Source organism: Grus americana, chromosome 1, assembly GCF_028858705.1.
Source record: "Grus americana isolate bGruAme1 chromosome 1, bGruAme1.mat, whole genome shotgun sequence".
Taxonomy (NCBI): domain Eukaryota; kingdom Metazoa; phylum Chordata; class Aves; order Gruiformes; family Gruidae; genus Grus; species Grus americana.
In genome coordinates this window covers 116636818-116663939 of record NC_072852.1, presented here as the reverse complement: position 1 = coordinate 116663939, position 27122 = coordinate 116636818, and the positions used below count along the sequence as shown (strand labels likewise).

The window sequence follows — 27122 nt, the reverse complement described above, 5'->3', positions numbered from 1 at the left end:
GTCAGCTGTGCAATACTGTCATCTCCTTGTTCCCAGAAACTATTATTTAAAATAGTCCTAATGCTTGTATGTTCAGATTTTACTATGTGTTGAGAAAATGTAAATGGCCATTTCTGACCTATTGCCTTAATGGAGTTCATTGTGCTACCTCTTGGAAGTAGGTTCAGTGAAACCACATCAGATGCTTAGTTTCTGGGTGAGAGGAAAAAGTACATTCTTAGTACACTGGAAGACAAAGGGAGAGGAGGAGGGAAAGAAACAAGGAAGCTCTTAGTAATTGTTCAGACAAGTCCGCCATTTTAAGAGAATAGTGAAGTTGTGCAGTGTCCCCTGAACCTGTGTGCTCGGATAGTACCAACAAGTCCCAGGTACTGAAGATGGACAGGGGAGGATCCTTGGAAGAAAGCATGAGGATTTGTTGTTGGCTGGGTTGTTGTTCAAATACATCTGAAGTGTTCAAAGCTTTTTTTTTTTTTTTTTTTTTTTCCTTCTCTCTTGGAAAACCACTTCAACCATAATCTGTATTTTTGAGCTTTACATGTGGTTGGGTTTTTTCCTTTTACATTCGTCTCAGCTTTGCTTTTTCTGTTAGTGTTTTACTATATCTATTTAATTCTTGCTGAGTACTGAAATAATGAAATCTGAGTCACAGGTAATATACACCTGAAATTAACTGCTTCACTAGCATTTTGTCAGTCTTAAAAACCGTTTATTGGAATAAACAGGTTGTCATTTATCATGTTACAATCTAGACTATATCAGCCTAGCTTATAACTCATGAAGTCATACACGTCGACTATTTTTTAACTTCCTGATGTAATATTTCACTGTGGGTTTCATCAGGATACAAATTGCATATATTGAAACATATCTACAGTAATTTGGATGTTGTACTAAAATAGTTCAGTTGCACAGAATATCCCACCAAGAATTTTAAAGTAATATTCCCTTTGTAGAACTGATTTCCAAATGTCTACCTGCCCACTATGAACAGATAAACAGCAGTTAAAGTTTTTTTGCTGCAAAATTATAGAAAATGTAATTGGATTTTTAACGTTGTAGAGTGAGACACAATTTTGTTGAAAAGGTAAATAGCTAGAAATGTGTAGGGAAATAATGTATGCAGGAGACTCGGGAGTTCTGAAAAACTATTGGCTCGGTATTTTGGAAAACAGATGAAAATTTCATCTTTTTCTTGTTTATTCTAATTTAGAAAAAAGAGTCATTCTACAATTTAGAAATCTTGCTAGTTTAAAGGTATAAACTTCATGTTTGTCATAAGCACGTTGTCAGTTCACTTCTAAAGTTCCTTTCTGTCCTGGTAAGATTTTTCACATTAGGGGTTCATGACAATGTCAGGAGTTAAATAGGCAATAATTCAATTTTGCAGCTTTTCTTAAAAGCTGCTTGGTAGCAAACATGAATTATTTGGAGTGACTATTTAAAAATAAGCTAAAATTGGTAAATTTGCAAAAGAAAAAGAAGGAACTGAAGTGGAGAGAATGAAAGTCCAAACTCTGCTTTTAAACTTCCTCAGAGTACTACGAAGGCTTATCTGTGCAGGTCTTCAAAGCTTGTCTGTGATGCTATTTTGAGTTTCTTGGGTTCAGCTAATCCTTTGGGCGATTTGGGTACTCGTATGTGTCGTGGCTACAACAGTTCTTGGAGTGGTTTCTCTTCAGTGGTCGGGTGCTTGGGTAGCTTCTGTCCTTGACCCTCGGAGGCTTTTCTGGCATTTGGTGGATGTCTTGACTTGACTCTTACCTAGCATGTAGCTACATTCAGAAGTAGACTCAGTATTTGGTTCTCACCTGAAGGTGTAAAGTATTCTTTTGGCTCCTTGCTGTTTTCTTGCCGTCATTTACCTGGATTATGATAAGGAAAGCATGATTCCAAGCACGATCTGCTTGTAGTACCCCAAGGAGACACCAATCAGTTCATTTTTTTTATACGTGATTGGCCCATATATGGATATACGATTTGTTCAGCAGTGAAAGAGTTGACAAACAACAAATATGTTATTTTCTTCTGTTGTTTGTTTCAATACCATGAAGGCAAGAGAATCCCTGATTTTTCTTACGATTGGGTAGCCAAGCTTCTGTAGCAAATTTAAAAGTGTTAACCTTAAAAAGAATAACTAAAAAGACAACAGCAGCTCACTAATCATCCTGTTTTGGGGGATTTAAATTAAAATCTTGTGCCCAGTAGGTGACCGTTTTGCAAGACTGCATACAGTGAAGGGAAGAATTCCATTTATTATTGTTTAAATGATTCTCAGAGAGTCTCATAGCCATGAGAGTATTCAAACTAGGTAAATTAATATCACTTAGGTAAAGTACAATGCAAACAATACTCTTTATACCTGATGCAATTTTTATTCCACTGATATTAAAGACAAAAAGGAGCATAATTTTAAAAAATATTCAGATCTGTTTGTTTGCATTAGGAAATATATCTGTATGAATATGTTATGCAGCCGATCTATGAAGGGACTTTTAAAATCTCTGTAAGTCTAGTATCTGACCATTGAATAATCTTTTTTGTTTGTTTATTTCTCACGATGCCCTTTACAGATGGGTCATTACTCTCTCTCCCATCTGGCAGATAGAAACAAGGCACAGAAGGGCTGGTGTGACAGAGAAACTAGTTTAATTGTTTTGAATCCTAGCGTACTTCCCTCAATAAAGCAGAATTTTAGGAATTCAACTGACCTAAGAAATAATTCAGATTCGTGGCTTAAATAGACATACTCTAATATGATAAATGTAGTATATCAGTCATTTTTACACTTCTAGAAATTAACATTGTTTTTGTAATGGAGATTTAATTTCATAAATGTGATCTGTGAAAATGAGGTAGATATCTCTTTCAGTATGTATGAAAAATAATGGTTTCCATAGAGAATCACAGATAGGGTGAAAGTATGACAGATATTTATGAAACAAAGAAATTGTTTCTTTTATATATTATTTATGTATATATTATTTTGAACAAATTACTACTGTCTTTCAGTCAGTATCCTACCCAGACAAGTAATATGTCTGCAAAGGTACTTTCCCTTGTGAAAAGCTGCATTCATCTTGCTTTCACAGTTTAACTTTCTGTATGTCTGTGCATGGATTTGTTGCCATTTTTTTAAAGGAAAGATCTCATTGCCAAGTTTTCTGGAGAAACATTCTATATAAAAATAATGTCCTCTCAAATGTTTTTGCAGCATCTGTAAAAGTGCTAAAGAGTATGTGTGAAAACTTTTATAAGTATGCAAAACCGAAAAAAATTAGAGTCTGCGTTGGGACGTGGAACGTCAACGGGGGGAAGCAGTTTCGAAGTATTGCCTTTAGAAACCAGACCCTCACTGACTGGCTTCTAGATGCACCAAAGTTAGCTGGTATTCATGAATTCCAAGGTAGGATTTGTATTCTGTCATTTTTTTTCCTTGAAAACTCTGATTTTGATAATTAGATCATAAATATTAAAATATATATATGAGGACTTGGTCCTTAAGTTAACAACAAATAGCTTTTTTAATATTTAAATGCAGATCGAAAAAGCAAGCCTGTAGACATATTTGCCATTGGATTTGAAGAGATGGTGGAGTTAAATGCAGGAAACATTGTGAATGCCAGGTAGGTGATACAATCTGTGCAAAATTAGTTTTTTTCCCTCTGTATTGTAATAGTTGCAATTAGTCTGGATTAATTTTTGACTGCATTCCAGTTCTCTCTGCCAGTTTCTGTGCCAAGATTGCAGATTTCATCTTGGGTTTCCCTAGCAAAGCTGTTATCACTTAGATCACATATAATGTAATCTCAAGGGTCCAAACAGTCAGTACTTGACCATATTTTGGATTGCACCCTCAGCAGCTCCTCAACTTTTTCCTTCATTTAACACTTTGAAGGAATTTACCTCCAATGTTTATAGTGTTCTGCAGTTTCTGTGCCTTCCTACTGCTGGAAACGGCGAGTCCTGTGAAATTCCTTCCAAAAGCATATATTGTTGGTATGCCTTTATATAGTGTCTTGCATCAGATTTTGAACTGTATCAAACAAGTGCTTTCTTCCGTACTGTCAGTTTTCACTGTCATTAAGAGCATAACTAACCTTGGATCATAACTCCATCTATTTGTAGTTTGTGTTTAGCCATATCATTCCATGTATTACATGTACGTATTATTCTGGAGTTTGGGTTTTTCACCCCTAGCTGAGTGGGGTATTGAAATATATTTTTTTCCAGTGGTGGGTGATACCAGCAATGAAGTCTTTATGTGTAGTCCTAGGACCATATTCACTTTGTTCGTTGTTTTGTCTGCCTGTTCTGCATGTTTTCTGGTGTTTAGCAAGCTTTAACTCATTGGAAAAAGCATCCAGAGCCTGTTGCAGTGTTAGCCTTTGCACAGGCTTTTGTCTTGAGGGAAAAGTGGCAGTTTGTCATCCCCTAATTTCATACTATGTCTAGTTAACACTGTTTCCAGGTCTGATATTTTTAATTTATATCCAATACTAGCTTTGAAAACCATAGTCTGTTAGGTCTCCAAGGAAGTTTCTTCTTGATCTGAGCCCATGGACATCTCTGTTTGCCAATATTGATTGGGCTCTAGGCTAGGAAGTAACTCCCCAGAAAAATTCTTAGGTTTTCCTCCTCTGGTCTAGCCTCAGAAATACAGGAAAGATAGCCCTGGTTCCTAACGTTGTCTATGTTCTTGAGGAAAGTGAGGCAGCATTTTATGAGCCTGAATTTGAAATGATGTTGTCATTACAGTCTATAACTAGGGAGGCATTTGAGCACCGTTCACAATGTGGCTTTGGCTTACTACCCCCAGGTTTAGTTAAGGTTATTGTGTGAAGTTTATTCAACGGCATCAAGAGTTTAGATACCTGCTTAATTTGGTTTATTTTAAAACTGGCATTTTTAATCTCGCTGCTAGCACAACCAATCAGAAGCTCTGGGCTGCTGAACTGCAGAAGACTATATCAAGAGATTACAAGTACGTGCTGCTGGCTTCTGAGCAGTTGGTGGGTGTCTGCCTTTTTGTGTTCATCAGGCCCCAGCACGCTCCTTTTATCAGGTCAGTGAACACACAGCTGTGCCCAACTTGGGTCACCATCAGTTTGCTTTGTATTGCAAACTAACGTACAACCATACTAGGAAGCATCTGGGGCTCTAAAAAAGCTGTTCCATCTCATGGGGAACTAGATGCTTAAGTTCTTTTAGTTTAGTTTTTAAATGCCTCATCAGTTGCCAAGAAAGCCTGAAAAGCTGAAGTGTTATATTGTTACCTGCTCACTGGCTGTTGGCATTTTTAAAAAACAGCCCAGTGGCCTTACTGCTGAAAGAACAATGTGAAAATGTTCTCTTACCAACATAATGTCATACACAAACATACTTAAAGCTGTTAACTTCTGTGCCATTGTATTTGAAGGTTTAATGGTTGTTTAACTCTTTTAGGGATGTTGCTGTTGATACTGTAAAGACTGGCATGGGAGGAGCCACTGGTAATAAAGGTGCAGTAGCAATTCGGATGTTGTTTCATACATCCAGTCTTTGCTTTGTCTGCAGTCATTTTGCTGCAGGACAATCACAAGTTAAAGAGAGAAATGAAGACTTCGTCGAAATAGCTCGCAAGCTCAGTTTTCCAATGGTAAGAAATAGTGTTCAAATTCCATAATGAATGAGAAGTTAAACCCTTTGAGCTCCAGCAGTGTCATCCAAACACTCTTTTTTTTTTTTTTTTTCACTCCCCAGATTCATGTGGAAATCAAATTTCCTTGGGTTGGAGGTCTCAGAGATAATTAAGTTCCCACAATTTTTATTAAAATAGATGCCTGCAGAAAGAATAGACCTTTCCAGTGTAATGACTGATAGAGATGATGAAGCATGAATGAACTTGCATTAGGCATCAAGGATTTAGCATAGGAAAGGGACCTTATAGATTCCTGATACGCAGTAGAACTTTTGTAGGCACTGGAGTTAAACTATGAGGGGAAAAAAAAATCCCTGGGGAACAGTAGTATTTTCAGTACACAATGATTTTTGCTAACTCATTTTAACTTCTTGTTTACTAATTTTTGTTGAGTTGGATCATACAGTTCTGTACCATGTTCTCATGAAGGATTTTCAGACACCGAGTAAATACTTGATAATTTTATCAGTGCAACAAAACGCTTGCTTGAGACTTAAAGCTGTCTTAAATTTTGTAGTCAAACTGTCCTTTGTTAGTTTCTATGGCACTGTGCAGGAGTCTGGCATCTTATTTTACAGGGTTTTTAAATTTCTAAATATTCCCCATGGTCATGTTTCAGTTTTTCTTGAAAGTACTGTATTCTTATGGTCCCCAGAAACAGTTTCCTAAATGCTGCTGTTTCAATCTGCCAGTGTATCTGCTTTGATTTACTCAAGGGCAATGGAAAAATCAAAACAAAGAGGGAAATAAAAGTTCTCGCTTTAAACCCTAGGCTTTGTTTAAGCTAACAGAGCCCTTCTGTCTCTCCCTAGCTATGAAAATTGTATGTAACTGAAGTCTTCAATTAAATCTGAATAATAAAGCCCTAGATTTGCAATTTGTCAGGATATTGTGCCACAAGATCCCAGGGTAGTGTTTTGTTCTCCTTTGTAACCTCTTTGCGACACAGGTAGCAGTCATCATCTTAGAGCAGACTTCTAAAACAGGAGCAGAAAGATGAAGAATTTCAGAATCCAATTCAGATGATTCATATTTCTTTAGAAATGCAAACTACGTAAGAAATGTTACTTCTTTCATATTCTATATGTGTGAATACCATACAGTTGGCTCTGTTGTTCTAACTATATGAAAACTCAATACTAACATGTATTTCAGTTGTCCTCATCAGCTAGAAATGATGCATATTTTACAGTTAAAAACTGAACTTCTGCACCTGGAAGTCGTACATTTGTCACTTGGTGGTTTTTAACTTCATTGTGTGCATCTGTTTTACAGGGAAGGATGCTCTTTTCCCATGACTATATCTTTTGGTGTGGTGACTTTAATTATCGAATAGATATTCCAAATGAGGAGGTTAAGGACCTAATACGACAACAGAACTGGGATCCCCTTATAGCAGGAGACCAACTTATCAATCAGAAAAATTCTGGACAGGTATCTTAAAAATGTTACTACACTTAAGAATGCTTGATTTTTCTTTTTGGCTTTAGCAATTTTATGTGGTGCTTCTGTAAATCTGTATCCTCAGCATGTTTTACTTATTACTTTTGTCCAAGTAGTAGTATGAAAGGGTGGGACATAGCAACATTAGTAATTTATTTGTAGTCACTGACCCGAAGAGGCAGTGATAGACATACAGTGACTAGCTGTAGGAACGAGGTTTTTCTTTCTCTCCTGAAAAAAAAGGAAACTTTACTATCTCTGTAGAACTTTATGTTGGAGTTTACTAATTATGATGTTTTTCTTTTTATCAGGTGCAACTATTTAAAAAAAATAATTACAGAAGTTCTTTTGGTAAAGTTATTCTTTAAATTGCTGCAGTAATAGGTCTAATGCTGTTACTGTCATTCTGTTGGAAAAAGGAATAGTCCAAACAGTAGCCTTTTTACTTACAAAGAAAAAGAGCATGGAATAACAAAGTCTGAAGCAAGCTCCAGGTTTTAGATTTTTAGGGTTTCTTGGGAGGCAGTACATAGCAATTAAAGGAATATTTGTAATCAATCAAATTTCATGTGAAAGTGTGTATTCTTTCTTTCTAGCTTTATGTGAGAATGCTGTAGATGGTAAAATGAGAGACAATCCTCTGTTGTTAGTTTTGTCTGCTTGCCAGCACTTTGATCGCAAGCAGTGTTTTCCCTGAATTAGAGTTCTCTTTCATTTGTGCATCAGAACAGGAGGAAAACCACTTGATAATTTTTTAATTATATTTTAATATATAGCCCAATTCCTGGAGAAAGAGAGATGTATGTTTAAATGGGCGGACAGCACGATTGTCTTTTAATTCGACCAGAACAAGAGAGATGTAAAGGTCTTGGGGACACTTAGAGCAGTTATAGAGCTGGAAAGATCTGGAATATGAAAAAGACTCAAAATAGTCTGCTGGCTGGGGAGAAGAAGGGGTAGTATTGCACTGTTGGGGTAATATTCCATTATTTGGAAGTGGCTGGCTGGGCAGCAGGGGGTATCAGCTGGCTAGCAAGGGTAGCTCCACGGTTGTTGCGTGCGGCTGTTCTCCATGCAACGGGAAAGGCATTTACATAGCAACTCTCTTCCTAAAAGTAGGTTAAGAAATAATCACCAAAGGCAAAGAAGTCAATAAATTCTCTCAGAAGTTGCGGATCTTCTGACGTTCTGATATTGATCTTCTGACATTGATTTTTAAATTGACTGGATTTCAATTTATATTTCCAACCAGAAAAGCAGACTAACTTGTCATTTGATGCAGACTGTAAGATCTAAGATAGATTTATACTTTACAGAGCTCTGATGTGAACTAATACTGCCCATACAAGATTAAACTCAAGACTGGAGCTGGTTAACTAAAGCGTTTTAGCTTATGTCTAGTTTAAACGCTTAAGAGTGTTTAAAGTGTGAGCACATCTCCTGGCCTTCTAGGGTCTTGTATCAGCTGGATGTATCTCTTTATGTTGCAAAGTACCTAACAGATTCTTTGATTCCTTTCAACTGACTCTGTACCTCTAAATACCATACATACTCTTGGCAGGTAATTTCACAAAATATATCTTTTTATTCTGTTTTCCTACTTGCTTGACAAGAAATGGTGATATTATCTCTCTAATCTTTCAGTATTAAGGACTCTTTTTTTCCTTTTTTTTTTCCTCCTTATCTCCTATTTATTGGCGAGGCATCTTGTGTCAATTTGGAGGAATGCTTTGCACGTTCAGCTAGGTACATAAAATAGAAACTTTAATTCCCAGCTTTTGCTGACATACGAGCAACTAACCAACTAATTCAGGTGCTGTGGGCAGCATCTGTGTTCTAGATGACCTCAAGTTCTGAAGGACATTGGAGGAACAGTAGGTTGCTCATGAGCCTGGGTTTAAAGATATAAGTGTTGACACACTTCTGTTTAATGATGATCTGTCTGGGTCATACTTAATCTTAGTGGCAAATGTAGAATGTTTTCAGCAGATAAAATTTGGAGAAGGACTCACGTTATCAAATGACTTTTTTTTTTTAAATGTATGTACAGGTTTTCACTGTTAGAAAAGAGAATTCTGATTAGCGTCAAGCTGCTTCCCATCTGTTTCTGTCTTCTGGTGTGACACATAACTGCTTTGTTTCTTACAGATTTTTAGGGGGTTTTTAGAAGGGAAAATAAATTTTGCTCCAACATACAAATATGATCTGTTTTCTGATGACTATGACACCAGTGAAAAATGTCGCACACCAGCATGGACAGATCGTATTCTGTGGAGAAGAAGAAAATGGCCTTTTGACCGATCAGGTTTGAGTGCTTCCTTAAATTATTCTTTCAACTGGCTTCTACAATCCATTTAGTGACATTCACAGTGCCAGTGATTCTGAGCTATCCCTGACTTTGTATGAGACAGAAAGCTTATAATAGCATCTGCAATAAACACAGTGATGCTGAACAGGAGGATCAAGAATCAGATAGCAGTTACTGATATTTCAGTAGTTCAAAAGGAGCTTCTGTTTTTTCTATAAAACACTTGGGTTTGATTTACTTTTTTTCTCTTTTTACAAATAGTTTATTTTTAAAAGCATATCCTTGCAATCACTGTGGCTTTTCTCCTTTTGTTTTCCTTAATACTGAATGTAGCTGAAGACCTGGATCTTCTGAATGCTAGTTTTCACGATGACAGTAATGTCCCTTATACGTGGAATCCTGGTACTTTGTTGCACTACGGAAGAGCAGAGCTGAAGACATCTGATCACAGGTTTCAGTTTTATTTTATACATTACTTCCTAATCACTGAAGATTTAATATTCATGTTACATATCTTATTGCTCAGATACTCTGCTTACAGATTTTTCTCGTGTATCTTTTTTCCAAGGCCTGTGGTTGCATTGATTGACATCGACATATTTGAAATTGAAGCAGAAGAGAGACAAAAAGTTTATAAGGAGGTGATCGCAATGCAAGGACCACCTGATGGTACTGTAATGGTCTCCATCAGAAGTTCTTCAGCAGAAGAAAATTATTTTGATGATAACTTGATTGATGATCTCCTTCAAAAATTTGCAAGCTATGGTGAAGTTATACTTATAAGGTTAAAAAGACTTTTTACTCTTAATCTCTATTCCTCTTCATTTTCGCACCTATTTCCTGGATAAAGTTACTTTCTTAGCGGGCATTTCAGTTCAGATCTGCTTCATTTTTAACATTTAGATTTCGACTTTAATGTCTTTACAGTTGAAAATTAGTTTTACCTACCTGTACATGTCTCAGTTTTCAGACTTAATTTTTCCACATACTCTTTCTTTTTGAGATAGAGTATCATACTGACTTTGTCAGAAATCAGAGTTAAAATTTACTTATGTAATTTTATACCAATTTTATATTCTAAAATCAGGCTAGTAGTTTTAAATGAACTGAAGAGGAGAGGATCCCTGTGAATGTTGCATTTTCACTAAGCTGTCACTTGAATTATATGTGTTGTGTTATTTTGTTTGGGTTTTTTGGGGGGTTGTTTTGTTTGTGTGTTTTTTCAGAAGACTAGGAGCGTAGTCCCAAGTCCATAGTGTGATGTAAGGTGGAACACCTAATACAAAATCTAACCTTCAGCCACACAATTACTACTGAATGTGTAACTGTAGTTCCATAATTTTCAGGAGGACAGTGCTTTCACTGTGTCATATTTACCTGGTTCTCTTTTGCCTTTTTTTTTTTCTTGTTGCAAGCATACATTCAGTTAAAGCTTATTAGCCAATTATGTATATTTTAATGAACTTGAAACATTGAGAAGAATTCTTTTTTTTAGTGAAACATTGAATAACCTTTAAGATCAGAGGCTTCAAAAGTTAGTACGTAGGATAAAGTATTTTAATTATTGTTTCCAATGGACTTTGCAGGTTTGTGGAAGACAAGATGTGGGTAACATTTTTGGAAGGAAGCTCTGCTTTGAATGTTATGAATTTGAATGGTACTGAGGTAATGTAAAAATTACTGAACTTTTGTATAGCAAGAGAAAATCCAACTTTTTAACAAATACTTGGATGGGTTGCATTTTTTGTTTGTTTCTAATTCTTAAAAAGTTTTTTTCATGTCCCATACTAGACTGCGTCTAATTTTTTTTTCTTTTGATAGCCACATAGCATTATGTTGAGTTTCAAAAGTCAGCTGAGAGAAGTACCAAACTTAATTTATTTTTAGGAGGAGGACTGTTAGAGAAATGAAGATTTCATATTGAGGGGCATCTTCATCAAATGAGGGATTTTAAATTGATTTTTAATTATACAAAAATCAGAGTTTTCACCTTGAGTTTGTAGTATGAACCAGTTGATCATACTTACAGCCTGCAATTATTTAAAATGCAGGACTCCTGTAGAGCAATCACTTAATGTCAAAATTTCAGCTCTCATTGACTTCTGTAGGGCCAGTGTCTAATCTTTGTAAAAATTCTAATTTTTACTGATCTATGTTCCTGTTAAGACTTAGAATCTGTAATGTGATGTTTGAAGATGGTTCCTTGCATCCGCTGAGAGTTTCACTGCCAACCCTTGCAGGATAGGGGCTCAGTGTCCTGTGTCAGTTTGCAGAGTGAAGGCCTGATGTTTTATCAGTCTTTAAAAATTACTTTATTAATGTAGTTTATAGGCAAGTCTGTTTTTTCTTTACAAAGAGTAGTGTTTCTGTCAGATAAAGCAACCAGAAGCTTTCCTACCAACTGAAAAGGAAACTCTTATGACAGGAGTTGTTAGTTTTTCTGCAGAAAAATATTACATAGTTGTAATTAACAATTTAAACTATGGAATTGTACTTAATTACCAAAATGAAGTGAAAAGCATAATTATTTTTGTGGTGTGTCACTGTAATTGTTTAGTCCCAGAAATTCTGATAACCTTATTTGTGATATCTTCAGTGTTTTGGGGTTTTTTGGGGTTTTGTTTTGTTTTGTTTTCTGCTTTTTAAATTTAGGATACTGAATTTTAGTGTTCCTACTCTTAACAGTTTTTGTTTTGTGCTTACCTTTTTGGCAATTCAGCTACTAGGAAGGATTATAAACATAAGCTTGAAAAATCCAGATTGGATCAGAAGTTTGGAAGATGAAATGAATCTAGAGAAGATCAATATCGGGCTGCCTTCATCCACAAGCTCCACTTTGCTTTGTGAAGATGCTGAGGTTACTGCAGACTATGATATGGAAGGTTTGTTGAAATAAAGTATTCCTCATTTTGAAATGCTTACAGTCCTAAATAATGTGGTTAATTTAATGCATGTATCAGTGCCTTAATTTAACAAGTTTATGCCCATCTAAACCAGATAAATTTGAAATCCTGTTATTCCCAACAGTATCTTGACAACTTGTTGAGCAGCGTCAATTTGCACTGCATCTCTAGGTTTTACTAATATCTCTTTACTCTTCTAATGTTATCCTGTGACCTACCCTCTCAGGGTCACTTCATTTACTGTTGATGGAGATGCCCTATAAGCAGGATGTGCACAACTTCAGAGTACGAAGCAATTATTTCTTTGCCAATACACATAATAGATTAATAGGACTAATGAGCTCCCATCTTAAGCATTGATAAGCTTACCACCCCCAAGAAGACACCTTCTGAGCCTTTGACAGGTAGACGAATATGAGTCAGGCAAGGAAACCTTCAACCTCTGTTGATCCTTGGAACAGGCTGATCTTCAGCATTGATGAGTTGCTGTTTCACAGTTCCCTTTCTTTTTGCCGGTTTTGGGGTTTCCCTGAAGGGTTTCTATCTCTTTTCATGTCATACTTTTCTAGCAGAATCCTCAAGTTGCTAAATATCACTGTTGCAGCAATTGTGCCTCTCCATTTTTGCTTTTCTTTACTTGCAAGTTTCTAATCTATGTACTTTGTCACAGCTTAATTTTTAATCTTTTAATTTATATGAAAGGTGTGCTTCACTCTCTTCTCTACATTAAAACATATTCTTATATACTTGGCAATTAAAACAACTGTTTTTCACCAGCAGCAAAAAAATAAAACAAACCCACACCTTACCTGTGTGTACCACAGGTACACACACCACACTTCCTGTGTGTATTGCATTTCCATATGTATTTTACAGGGTCATTTTTTTGTCGTTTCTTGAACAGATGTACTTTCTAGTGTTGTCATTGTGTCTATATTGATTTATTCTAAGTTTGAGTAGCTCATTTGCTGTGAATTTCTATCCAAGCTCCTTAGTGGCAAACATTACATTGCAAAAGTTTCAAGAAAAGAGATGGCAGCTATGTATACTTGAAATAGTAGAATAGGGGGGTTTTGTACAGGTATTTCATAAAAAAGATATGTTTTAGTAAGGGGACAGATATAGGAAACCTGCGTGAAAAGCTGGAATTTGCGTTAGTCTCGGTATTGTAAGATAACTTCATCTGTTTTCCAGTGGAGGTAGGAAATAGGACTTTAACAGTTTAGACACCTGTACGATTGGTTGTTTTCATTAATAGTTCTACGTGAAATGGTGTGATTCCCTTAAAATGTGACATCTCAAATCCCACAAGACTTTTAAATCAAGAGCTAATATCTAATTAGCAGCCTGGTTACTCTGTTACTTGCTCAGCAGTGCAGAGTAGAAGCTGGAACTTCTGTTGAACGTTGTGTGTCAATCATGTACCTTGAAAGAGAGAGAAGCCTAGAAGTAATGGAAGAAAGGATTACTGTGGTCTTATTGGAGTGTAATGGGATAATTGTCTATTTTAGGCATTTTGAATATCACCATATAAAAATGTTCTAAATTGACGGTTTACTTTTCAAAGGCACATCCACATTGAACCTTTTTTTTTAAACCTCTTTCCACCTTTTCAAACAGAACATATTACAAATAGCAAATGTCTTGAAATGCCCTGCCCAGCCTTCTGAAGAATAAGTGAAGCTTCCCATGTATTGCAAACCAGGGAAATAATTTTTGGAAAGGTCTTCTTTGTAAAGCTAATTGTTTCTTAGATTAAGCAACATTACAGTTGCCACACTATTATAATTACTTATATATTGTGCATTTGGAGTATTTTCAACTGGTTTGAATATATATGCATTCTTCATGTGTAATTTTATGATGCAAGAATCATACTTTGGTTGTTGAGCTAATTCCTTGGAACTTGAGGGCTTTTTGCAGAAAATCCCATGTCCAGTATCAGTTTATAATTTCCCCACTTTTTAAAATAAGTAACTATTGTTCTCTTTATTTTACATGGTTTTTGTTTTTTGGGGTGGGGTTTCTTATTTAGGAGATATTGATGACTATAGTGCTGAAGTAGAAGAAATCCTTCCTCAGCATCTACAGCCAACTTCAAGCTCTGGTCTTGGAACCTCCCCAAGCTCTTCACCACGTTCCAGTCCCTGTCAATCCCCTACACTGTCAGATGGACCTACCCTCCCAGTGAGGCCGAGCCGAGCACCAACAAAAACTCCCGGACCACCTGTTTCCACACACAGTGTGTATTACATAGCTCAACTGCCTCTATTCCTAGTATATAGCCTGGCAGCAGCTGTATGGTCCATTAGCAGCATACTATTAAATTAGAGCTTTTAGGTTAATGTAAAAGGCTATTCTTGTCATTATCTAGCATTTTACTCACAAGTGGCCTTGGGCAAATCACCTCATTCTTTGTGTCTCATTTTTCCTAGTGGGCAGTGGAAGAGCTTTGTTTCCCCAGTCTTTAGTACACTGTCCACTGATCTGTGCTGCTGCAAACTACCTAACTTGCTGTAGTACTTTAGCATTTCATCATGAAAGAGAGATCTCAAAAAGTTATGTGATGAATAGGCTAAGTTGATTAGTTTAAAACCTCTGTTCAAAAATTCTGTTGCAATGTGTCAGTATAATCCCAGTTCACTTTAGTCATAGTCTTCAAATACAGCCCATTTCAATTAATGCTCCTGTCAGCTGTAATATATTATTGTTATCAGTAGATTTGTAAATTGGGTATATAATATAAAAGATTTTGTTTAAACACAACTTTATTTTAGTGACAAAGTGGACATTTAGAATTACAGCCTTTGGAATGGCTTCTAGAACAGTTGATGTCAATGTAATTTGGAGTAACTTTACAAAGACTGCTAAAATGCCTTCAGAATTCCCCTTGTAACATTTTTTTTTTTTTTTGCCAGAGCACTTCATTCACAGATAAGGGTCAAAATCAAAATTTGGAGCTCTGCTTTTTGTAAGAATGCTCAGGATTCCCTGAAAAGCATATACTGATTAGAGCACATGAGACAAAAATCTTGGTTTAGGAAATCTGCTTCTTTTCACCAGTGATTATTCCTCTTGTTTTCCCTCTCTCAGAAACTTCTGTATCATTGTTCTCAGGGCTGGGGATTGACTGTCCTCTCTGTGAAAATAAATTGCTATTAGAAAAGCTTTACTGTGATCACAGTGTACAAGTGATCGATTTTTTGCATTGTTTTCTGTCACATTCTTCAGCTGAATTTCAACTTGGTACCCAGCAGAAAGAGTCTTCTCAGAGCTTGGAGCCTAAGCGTCCTCCACCACCTCGCCCCATTGCTCCTCCTGCACGCCCCGCTCCACCACAGAGGCCGCCTCCGCCATCAGGTAACGCAGTGACGTATATTAGGTGGTCAGGAATTGTTTGTTTCAAGTCAAGAACCTTGAAGTCCACACCCAAACTACGTACTATACTGTTGGTTTGGGGCTCAATGGAACATACCATTTTTTCTCTAAAATGTTTAGTTGGTACGTTTAATGGCAATAACACCATGGGAAAGAACAGAGTTTCTCAGTACCATTTTAAATGTTATTGCCTTTGCTTAGTGAACAAGCTTTAAAATTTTTATAAGCTTATTTTCACAGTTGAAAAATGTGGGCTTCCTACAGCAGTGTTTACTCAACATTTTCATTTTTATAGCATCTTCATTTTAAAAATAAAGGATAAATAATCTTGCTCATTCATTGATTTATATTCCTTTAATTTTGGCATCAGTCTGTATGCATTTTGTCATGTCCCAAGTTTTTAATGTAGAGTTCTTCTGGATCATCTGAAAATGTAAACAATTGAGTACTAAGAGAAACTGGATGTTCAGAAGCATATGGGCAACATAGTTAATAACAAACTGACCCTTGTCATTTTTAACTGTCTCATTCTTTTTCTTCCCTCTTACTGTACTGACATTTTTCATTATTGCTGCATTCATTTCTTAAATACTGTAAGGCGGCAGGAGTCCTGCACCTGCTAGAAAAGAATTTGGAGGTAATGATTTTAATTGTTTTCGAATATGACTACATAGCAAAACTACTATGGTGGTCTGTTGTGACAATACTTAATATGATGTCCAAAGGTATAAAATTGGGTAATTCTTGAATGTCAATGGTAATGTCTTTTTCAGGGTTTGTATCCCTCTCTGAATTATGTTTGACTTTTTAGCGAAAAAATATTTCTCCAGAAGTTGGCACTTTATAGTCAGAGAGATTAAAGTTGTTCCAGGTTTTTATTACTTTGTCCTGGTCAAAATATACCCAGGTAACTTTTCTGTGAAAGCAGAAACTTGTCTTTAGTTGTGAAAAGGCTGGCTTTTTTCCTCACAGTCCATGACAAGGGGCATTGTAAAATGGATTGTGATTGTAGCTACTTGCAGTGATTATCCATGCAATTGTTCAAGTTGAAAGTACTGCTAGTCTGGCCCAGTTTCCCCTGCATGATCACCAGTTAACAGAGAGCTCCAAATCACTGAGCTATATTTGTCTCTAAGCTGAACACTGACATATGGGTAGTTTAGTTTATGTTTCCAAGTCTGAAATGTGCTCCTAAGCCCTTCCTGGAGACATGAAACATCCTCCATAGTTCTTGGAACTAGCAGGTACTTCAGAAACACAGACTTAGTAAAGGAATTTATTCAGTTACTTTGAAGGCACTCAAGAGCTACAGGTCTTTACAAAGTAACAAAACCCTGAAATAAGTGTCTCCTAATTCCTTCCTTTTTGATAATGCTGAGGGCCTGATCAATCCTGCAGGCTAGTTTTGTTTTTTTTCCAGCTTGATCTGGTTTTGCATGTAACGATGACTTACGTGTTCTCAGAAGTGCTGCTTCTCAAAACTAATCTTTGTCCTTCTTTGTCACATCCTTAATAGTTGAGCTGTCTTGCTTGGACTTAAATCAGCTCATTAATACATGGGATAGAGTGAGAGTAGTTAGTGGCTCTGAAATACTGTTCTAATGGCTTTTCAGACACCGCCACTCGGTAGGAAAGAGGGTTTTTTGAGAAAATACTTCAAAAATTTTCAGCAATCTCAGAAAATAAGTACACTGTTTTACACAGTATATGAATATCAGCTAACTTATTCTGATGTCAGGCAGAGATGTGCATGGCTCTCAGGAGGAGAGGAGGTTATTATGCCAAAGGCATGATATTTTGAATTAGTTAAAATGCTGAAGTTAGAAAACATAGCTTTCCATAAAGAATTGTAACTTGCATAAAGCTTGTTTTTTATGCAGTCTTTTAAAAGAGATTGTAGTATATGTTTTTCATATATTATTCTGACCTGAAGCTCATACCACTTTTTCTATTCTCTTCATTTTCCACTCATGGCATACATATGTGAGCATAATACTTTGCTTTTCAGTGGTACCTGAGCTCAGCTCTGAGCAAGCTAGCGCAGGACTGGAAGGAGTATAAATTTCATAGCGTGTTACTAAGCTTGGGGAAATGGCATCTGTTTCTCTTACCTAGAATGAAGGCTCCTAAAGCACTGTGAAAATATCCCTGTGTACTATATAAATCTGTCAGACTTTGGTTTTAGACTTCTGTAGCGCATGCAAAGTGACATTGATCACATCTTTAAAATGTTGCGCATTTTAAATACTACTTTTTTTTTTTTTGCTCATGTGTTTTAACCTTTTTTTCTGAGCGCTTCACTCCAATTCCCATAACATTTCTTCTAATGGTTCAGTATGCTTTGAAGATGGGAGCAGGATTTGGGCATCTACAGTTTATTTTTTAGAGTCTGGTCATATTTTACATCAGAAGTAACTCAGAATTCAAGGAAGCAAGGCTATGTACTAATTGCAGGGGGTTGCAAAGAGTAGACTTTTTGCCTGCTAATACAAAAGATTTCCACTGATTTTAAGCTCTCAGTTGTTTATAGTTAAAAATTAAAATGTTGCATTCTGTTTACCCACGATTTTCTGTAATAAATTACAGAGTAAATTCTTACAGAACATTAAAAATTATAAAGGCTGCTAATTGTCAATTACTTGAAGTTAAAAAATAACTTTTTTTTTGTTTCTTCCTTTATTAATATTTGTCAGCCATTTCCCGATTAAAGCAGGAGAGGCTTATAGTTGTCTTTTTATCATTGGTTTAAACTGTTAAAATGAGGTTAAGATTGAGAGAATGCATAGTATTTTCAGTATATGCAGTAATTTGGGTAAAATGCATTACATTTTCACTGTGATTATCCTCCAAATAAATAAACGTAGAAAGTACAGTAATAAAGTTGACATTAAAAGAAATGCAAGTATGTTAAGCTATGAAAATACATGCACCCAAGCAGCAAGTACTTATTTGTGTACACTGATATTTATAGTCACACATTAAACTTAGCCTTGCAAGAACCATTCAACATCTTTATTTTCCCCTTGTAGATTTTTTTTTTTTTCCCAGAGCAGAGTTCAGGATGTTTGGGTGCATTAGGCTATGGCAGTCATTTTGAAAAAGCTTTTTTGGGTTTTGTTTTGTTTTTTTAAATATGGGGAAGAGCATCTTTCTTCTGTTCAGTAATGGAGGAAGCAAAAACCTTAATGCTAAAACAGTAAATGCATTGTTGAAATGTAGGCAAATGGCATAGATTTCAAGAGTGTGTGTGCGTGTATGTATATATACATGCACACACATGCAAATGTGCGCATAGATGCCCAAATTACTTTGAAAAGTTGAGGTTGCTTTATTTCCCATTAAGCTAATGTGTAAATGTAATCTTTGCAAAACATACAGTTCTGTCTAAAAGATGTCAGGGTATAAGTTACAGGTCATTTCTGTATAAATCCAACCCCTTTCCTTAAAACACTATTTTACAAAAGTATATTTCCTTAAAACAATATTTTACTTGCAAAATACTGTTTCAAACTGCAATAGAGATTTTGAGCTATATACAGACTAGAGTAACAGTTTAAAATGATACCCAAAAAAGTGTTGCAGGTTCAGATGTACATTTTTTCATTGTCCTTAAGATTAAAATCTTCCTTTAATGCCAATTGAGATACCATCATCCCACACCATAGTTTTGCTTTTTCACTGTTGAAGAATATTATTAGTAAGTGAAATTTGGGGTATTTGACCTTTATGCCCTTTCTTTCCCACTTAATGAATATTTTTAAATTTGCAAAACCTTTTAAAATCCTTATGCACAGAGGTCTTTCTCTGTACAGTGCACCAACATAGAACATGTCTATGTGCTTTGGTCGGTCAAAGAGGTTCTCTGCCTTCCTTCACCTGAAAGGAGTTGACTTGATTAATCATCTTGCATAAAACAAGATTTGCTTAACAAAAGCATCCTGAAAATACCTATTCAAAGTATGGGCTGAGTTGAGCTTTGGGAGGGGAAGGTGCAGAAGATCTGTGAAATGAACAGGCTAGTTCTCTGCTCTTGGAGGTTTTGTTGTGTCCATTCCCATTAATACTCTAAGGTGAACAGGTAGTTTTACGTCTCTGTAACCACAGAGGGTTCAGAGGAGTGTCCTGTACTCTGTTGGTCTGCTCTCCCACCTCCCTTTATTTTCCTCCAGTTAGGAGACAGGCTTCTCAGCCTATGGGTTCCCACTTTCTTTTCTCCCCCAGGGTTCCTCTGGGTTGCCTGGGAGAAGGGCAGAGCTGTTACCTGAAAGCAATGAAATGTTCTCAGGCAGCGCTGTCCTCCTCTGCCCCCTCCTTACAAACGCTCTCTGTTCGTCCCTCCTCAGTGCTGCTTCTCTTGCAGAGAAGTTCACTGTCAGAAACTTTTGCAATGGAAATCTAATGTTAATTGGCAGAGCCTGGAACTCACCCAGAATATATAACATATGCTACTATTTAACATCTTTGAACCAGATGTTCAGCAAAACCAGAGATCTGACATCTCTGGAGATAATCACACACCAGCCTCATCTGCAACCTTCACTCTTCCTACTCTGAGTGACACCTCCACCCATATCTGACAAAATTCACAGCACTCTTTCCAGATCATAGAGAGCTCCTGAGCAGATACCACACATTGGCACATGATGAGAAAGCATGAGGCTGTGTCATCGCTAAGGCAAAAGTTGCTTTTAAGGTAGGCTTCTTGAACACTGGCTCCCTTTCCTTCCTCTATACTTGAGCCACTCCAGAGTTGCCAGATATTACTGTTACTTTTTCCTGTGCGCATGCCTTAAAAATTTCTCCTTGCATACCATCTAGTGTTATCTATGTCCTGCCATGTTTTTACCACACAATTTTATGGACCCAGTATATGCTTGATCATATTGCAGAAATAAAATAATTCAGCATGATTATGCATGATTAAAAATCATCTTTCTCTCAATCTGAACTGTAACATCTATTGCACACCAGTTGATACAGCTTCCCAAAGTACAGAGTGCTGCTTGGAGAATAACTTAATGATACAATTCTGTAGGATACAATACATTATATAAAGTGGGAAACTTAGTTCTTCCATAAAATTCCTTTTTCAAATGTAGTCTTGGCAGAAACATACTATGTAGCATTCTCCTAAATTACAGGAAGCAGACTTAATGTTGCGGGGTGTAACTGATGTACCTGTTTATTTTCAAATGTTTGAGCGTAGGTATGTGCTCTGCTTTAGAAAAGTTTCAAGACTGACACTTAATATCATTCTGAATTTACAAAAGTTTGCGGAGAGTGAATGCTGAAGAAGTGAAATTCTCTTTCAACTGTAATATAAAATTGAAATAATAGCATGTTTCTAAACACGGTTGTACTTCCCGATCTCTAATTCGTATCAGTCTGGTTTTCCCATGCTGCTACAAATAGTTGTCTTCTACAAGTAACTACAATCTAGCTAGGCCATTTTTAAATGATGTAAAGCTGTCCTGTGGCGGTGTTCTTTCTGGTTTTACTTTCTCAATCTACTGCTTTTCTTATGCAATGTACAGCTTCTCTTCTTTCTCTGAAAAGGTCTTGGAGCTCCTCCCAGTCCTGGGGTAGCTAGGAGAGAAGTAGAAGGTAACATAACAATTTTTGTATTCTAGAAACAGATTTCTAATTTAATACCTGAGTAATATTATTGCCCTTGTGATACTAAAGGTGGTTTTGTGAAGGTATTTATTGTGTAGGATCTTTCTTCTTTAATTTGACATAGTTTTCAGACAGCCAAGTTGCTTCCTGTTTTTCAGTGATGGTGTGAATTGTTATAGAAGGCAGTCTTAATTTATGAAAAATGAAGTGAAAACTTAGACTGCACTAATCAAGAAGAGTGCTCTTAAGGCTGACTCTCAGAGGAAGCTGTAGCTGACTGATTGCTAGAGTAAATACTATACCTGTAACTGAATCACGAATCTAGGAAGTCTAATTTTTCATAAAGAACTAGATATGTTTGTATATTTAGGGGAGAGAAACTTCCATTTAAATAATTTAGCCTATAATATTTTGTCTCTTTCTAAAGAGTACAGTGTAGGTATTTTGATTCTGATACCTAAATGTATGTGACATAAATTTATGAGAAGCATTTCTCTTGCATTATTCTTGTCGGAGTATGTGCGTATCGTGCTGAATAGGTCCTGTTTCAGCCATGCCAGTGGAGTCATGTGTTTGGGTTTCTTCCTGTCCCTTTGTAGCAAATATAGGTATGGCAATAAAAGTCCTAATATAGTCACAGTCAGGATGTCCTCCTGTATACTACAATTAATTTTTGCTATATTGCTGGTTCGTTTTTCTAAGTTGGCAAAATCACTATATGCATAGACTAGTTCAGGTTGGAAGAGACCTCTGGTGGTGATCTAGTCCGGCCTCCTGCTCAGAGTTAGGTAAACTGGCACCAGGTTGCTCAGGGAACGAGTTGCATTACTGAGAACTGTACCCAAAAAACCCATTCTAACCAGTTCTAAGCAAGCAGGGTTGTCTGACAACTGGAAGCCAATTTAATAAACTGTCTTATGTACCACAGAGTATTTCTTCCAGTTACTGTAACTGACATGGTGATTTTACCTTCCTGGGAAATAGGCAACAGAAACACAAGCCAGAATCCTAAACCTCTTTGCCTGTTAGAAATTGGGCACTTGTCTGAGGTAAAGGTAATTTTTTCCTGTCTTGCACTTCACAACTTGAATGTTGCATACAAGGTTATCATTAGCATCAGCATGTAAATGTTGAGGTTGGTGCTGTAATGCATTTATCCCATAAATGAAGAGAGTACGTTCAAGAACTGGTGTAGACCCCGTGGATTGCTGAACCATGTATAATTACAGATGTACTCTTCTGATCATGTGATTTTTTGAATCAGCATGTTACCTAAGTTCTTTTTGTTTTAAAGACTGCTCTTAGAATATTTGCAGAATATACTACAAAAGAAAACAGCTTCTAGCATGAGAACACAGGCTACCTGTACAAGTGGGCATCTTTAGCTTGCAACAGATAGGAGGTGATTTGACTTAATTTGTAATTAGAAGGGTCAAATTACTTCATGTGTGCTATGGGATGAGAGTGTGCTAGAGTAACAGCTTAGCTGATGGATAGACTTTTAATATGTAACAACTTTTAAAAAAATAGTCACTAATGTCTTTTTGCTCCCATTGCCATTAGTGGTAATGTACCATTGCCATATACTACCCATTTGTAGCTTATCTAACAACGATAATCTGGTTGTTTTCTTTTCCCATGCTTCAAAGCACAAAAAAGTCCTGGAACACAAAGAAAAGATAACTTAGGTAATACAGATACATGCTTTATACTAATATTAGTACAGAAAGAAGTTGATTTTGAAATATGTTCTAAGCCAGCTATCTCTAATATCTGTTCCAGTTCGTAATCAGCCTCCACCTTCAACTGGAATTTCAAGCGCAGGAACTGCTGGATATGGTACAGCCAGACCGGTAGGTATTCTGTTTTAAAATAATCTTCCTCCAAAGTTTCTACAGTTTATTATGCTGGTGGCAGGTGTTCGTAAGTCATAACAGATGTAAGAAAACGGCAAAATTGACTAGTCATTTTACAGCTCATATGAGTTAATTCCCTCAGCAGTTCTTGTCTGTTGACTAAAAATACTCCAGAATATATATAATAAACATGACTTTATTGTTTTGCACTCTATGCAGTTGCTTCATAGGCTCTCAAATAATACCATGTTTTATGTCCACTTTCAAATAACTGTGAAGTGCAAAGTTACTCTATTATATGTTCCTGTTGACTCTGTTGCTGATTTGGTATGATAAAATGTATTATCTTCTATGCTGAAATGCATAGCTTGATGGCAGCTAATTGCTTGCAGGCAGTTAATTTATTATATAGGCAGTTGATGTATTGTATTGCTGATTACGTGATGTGTAATGGAATTTTGTACCTTGTTTTAAAAATTAATTTTGATAAAGGTCTTCATGTAAAAGTGAAACATCCAACTATTTCAGCAAAACATTCACCAAACATTCATTCTGCATTTCATTCTTTTATTTGTGGAACTGAACTGAAGGGAAGTAAATGAAGGATTTATAGGTGCTAGAATGTTCACTACAAGCACGAAATCAAGAGATGGAAGATATGTGCCTTACTTTTAACAGCAGCAAGTAGGAGCCTTGCGTTAGGGAAAGAGAAAGTGTTTTAATAGCTATAGGTCTTTTTAAAGCATTACTAAGAAATGGTATTGTTTGTTGATAATTCTTTAGACTTTGCAGCCTATTTCAGAGAGAATTTTTGCAGCAGCATGAAGGACTTTTCTTTCTATATCCACATCAACCACAGTATGTGTGCTTACTTTGTTCCCTCTGTTGTGGCAGTTCCAGGCTTTTAGACTTAGATCGTACCTGTCTATACCTGGATGCTTTATAGACTAAAAAGCAGCAAAAGTTGGCTCTTTCTTGGTCATTAGAGAACTTTGTTTTCCTTTGTTTTGCTCTTCTCATTGGGATAATGATCATGACAACACTGACAGGGTGGAGAGCACACATATGAGCCTTTAGTAAGGCTAAAAAGCATTCTGCTTGCAGAAATCTCAGTGGGAGAGATACTGATGAGGTTTTTGACCTGTCTACAAATACTGCACCTCTTCTTTAATTCCATATCTTTCTTTCAGGTAAAGTGATAGACCATTTGTTGCAAATGAGAGAGAGTGAGTGTGAAGAAGCCATTAAAATAAAGATGCAGCTAACACAAGAGATTAAGTTAGATCCATGTAAATTTGATTTATAGAAGGTTGTAGTGTCCTTTTCCACCTTTTAAATGAGTAAGAAACAAAGAACACTGCCAGCTGTGCAGAGATATCAGAGTTCTTCAGAGCTTTAAAGGAGTTGTACCTTACCGGTATTGTCATTTTCTATTATACTCTTGTACAGTACTGAAACCACTGAAAACTACTGTTGAAAGCCACCATGGAAATCACTTTTTGCTGATTCATTTTTCTCAAAGAGATTGATTCTCATAGGGAACAGTTCTTGATCTTTGCACTTTTTTGTTATTTCCCTAGAAATGTAAAATGCCCTCTTCTAAAATTTGGATAAAGAAAACCTGGTATACACACACACACAAAAAAAAAAAAAGTATTCATTTATCACCATGTGCCTCACTTGTTGGTTTGTTTTTGGTGTATTTGGGTTGGGGTTTTTTTGTAATCTAGAGTCAGGACAGGATATGCCATTTCTAAATCAAAATAATTCAATAAACAAATCTTGTGTACAGAAGAGACTCCACCAGTATCTTTGAATTGGCATAAGCGCAAGAATTTTTGTTCATATTATCAAGACAGAAAAAATAGTAGTACTGTTCTCTTGTGCTGTGCTTCTCAACACCCAGGCTGGACTACAGTTAGAGCTGATTGCCAGTTTCCAGAAAGAGCCACGGTGCCACTATTGCCAGCATAATTTGATAAGACAAAGCTGACTGCATCTTTTCCTTTGCAGACGTTGAGATTTTCTTCAACAAAAACCCTAGCAAAAACCCCCAAACAAACCACAAAACCACAATAAACCAACCAACCAAATGTAATAGAAGGTGTGCAAAACCATCTTCTAAAATCTGCTTGGCTTTTCCAGCCTTAGCTGAAAGCCTTGTTTGGATTTCCTAACCGACATTGCTTCTTTCCTTTTTCTCCAGTTGTGTTTTGGGCAGCATTTCATGTCAAGGATTTCAGGACCAGGGACAGTAGCCATGGCGGGCACTGCTTCCCACCCAGAGGTCCTCAGGATTATTTTGGACTTCTTTTCTGTTTCTTTTTTCTGTTCCTTTTCGATGTTTTTTGGTTTTAATACATTTTGGCATTTAATCCAATCATCCTTCTGCCTACTTTCAGAATATTCAAAGAAATGACAAAATGCATCTTGGCAATTAAAGGGAAGACAGATATTTCAGAGGTTAGCTGGTTTAAAGCATTTAAAAAGTTGTCAAATGAACTCAGCTGTGCATAATGAATCAGATGTTATATTAAGTCTTCAAAGCAGAGTATATACATCTAGTAAAACTAAGGTCAAGGATGATACTTGCTTTGTAGTGGTGAAGTTTCTTTGCTTGTTTTTAAATCATGTTTGTGTAGAGTGTTGTATAATAGGGTTTGCTCCAAAAACCATTTCTAGAACATCCACTGTTACTAAGATTTTGTTAGAATATACCAAGTACACAAAAGTAGAGAAAACAAATCTTACAAACTATCCTGCCTCACAATCTCCCCCACTCCCCCAATCTAGTATTTTTCTTCTAATGCTTTACATTCAGCTTTCAGGTGTGGTATTTGTAATTCACTCTGCTTCAGTTGTAATCTGTGATAGTTTCCTATTTCTCTTTAAATACTGATGTAGACTTCTTAATTATGTTATGAGAGCAATTCCATTCCCAGCATGTTTACCCAAACTTGTTGGAATAGAAGTTGACTCCAGCTTTCAGATGAGGCAGAATGTATGTTTCATCAATACTGTTTGCTAAGGAACAGGAGTAACTGCCTTACAATTAGCAAACATAAGTTTCAGAGAAAAGAACTAACCATAGTCTTTTATGAATAAAAATCTTGGACTTTCATGATATAAAATTCACTGTAGCTGCTGTTTGCAAATGGCAGGCTATAATTATAGCCTAAATGGTAGATGGTGTCTACAACCTGCATTGATGGTGGGTTATCAATGTGTCCTTTCAAGATCTCTAAATAAAGTAGTTGCTGTTGTTTTTGTTGCTTACAAGAATTCGCAGATGCAGGTAAAATTAACTTATTAATACTAACAAAATAATAAGTGTTTTTAATACTGTTGCACAGGTATATAAAGTTGAAGACTGTTGTAAAAGTCCTTTTCTTTGAATTGAAGCCTCATGATGTTTTGAGAATATATTCTTTGCTTTTATATGTGCATAAAAAAATAGTTCAGCAATTGTTATCACAGGATTTCTTTTTCAGAGTCCTAATTGTCCTGAATCATTTAGCAGTAGATGACTGTTAGCAGTAGATGACTGCAGATACAAAGTAGAACTAAAATGCTTTCTTTTTACCAATTATTATGTCAGACTGTTCCACCTCGAGCTGGAGTTATCAGTGCACCACAAAGCCATGTCCGTCCCTCTGGGGGAAGACCAGCACCCGAAACTCAGACCAAACCAGTTGAACCACCAAGGGGTAAGTTTACTTAGAAGTTAAATATAAATACCACTATTCAGTCAAGAGGGTACTGCCTCTGGTTTGAATGCTTGGTTTTCAACAGATGTCTTCATTTTTCACTAGAAATTAAAATTATCTAATGTACTAATATTTGGCAGTTTCTGTTAATCTTTCACAAGTATTGTAAACCCTTATTAGATAATAGGCAGCAGTCAGATGAGATCTAGACCCACAGATTTCATGCTATCA

The 27122-nt window shown here is 36.3% G+C and overlaps 1 protein-coding gene across 13 annotated transcripts in view; it reads left to right on the top strand.

Annotated features, from left to right (window-relative positions):
* The window catches only part of SYNJ1 (synaptojanin 1), a 68618-nt gene that overhangs the window by 34783 nt on the left and 6713 nt on the right, over positions 1-27122 (top strand). For 5 of the 13 annotated variants that reach the window (XM_054813466.1, XM_054813456.1, XM_054813468.1 and 2 more), the window contains 17 exons: positions 3215-3406; positions 3542-3626; positions 4925-5065; positions 5446-5638; positions 6956-7114; positions 9272-9428; positions 9765-9882; positions 10000-10215; positions 11018-11096; positions 12151-12313; positions 14370-14576; positions 15566-15694; positions 16311-16349; positions 21269-21316; positions 22978-23016; positions 23111-23181; positions 26783-26891. In XM_054813466.1, coding sequence (XP_054669441.1) covers positions 3215-3406; positions 3542-3626; positions 4925-5065; positions 5446-5638; positions 6956-7114; positions 9272-9428; positions 9765-9882; positions 10000-10215; positions 11018-11096; positions 12151-12313; positions 14370-14576; positions 15566-15694; positions 16311-16349; positions 21269-21316; positions 22978-23016; positions 23111-23181; positions 26783-26891 — 2145 coding nt within the window. The remainder of the gene's footprint in view (positions 1-3214; positions 3407-3541; positions 3627-4924; positions 5066-5445; positions 5639-6955; positions 7115-9271; positions 9429-9764; positions 9883-9999; positions 10216-11017; positions 11097-12150; positions 12314-14369; positions 14577-15565; positions 15695-16310; positions 16350-21268; positions 21317-22977; positions 23017-23110; positions 23182-26782; positions 26892-27122) is intronic. The other 8 variants (XM_054813461.1, XM_054813460.1, XM_054813469.1 and 5 more) reach the window with 4 other exon arrangements.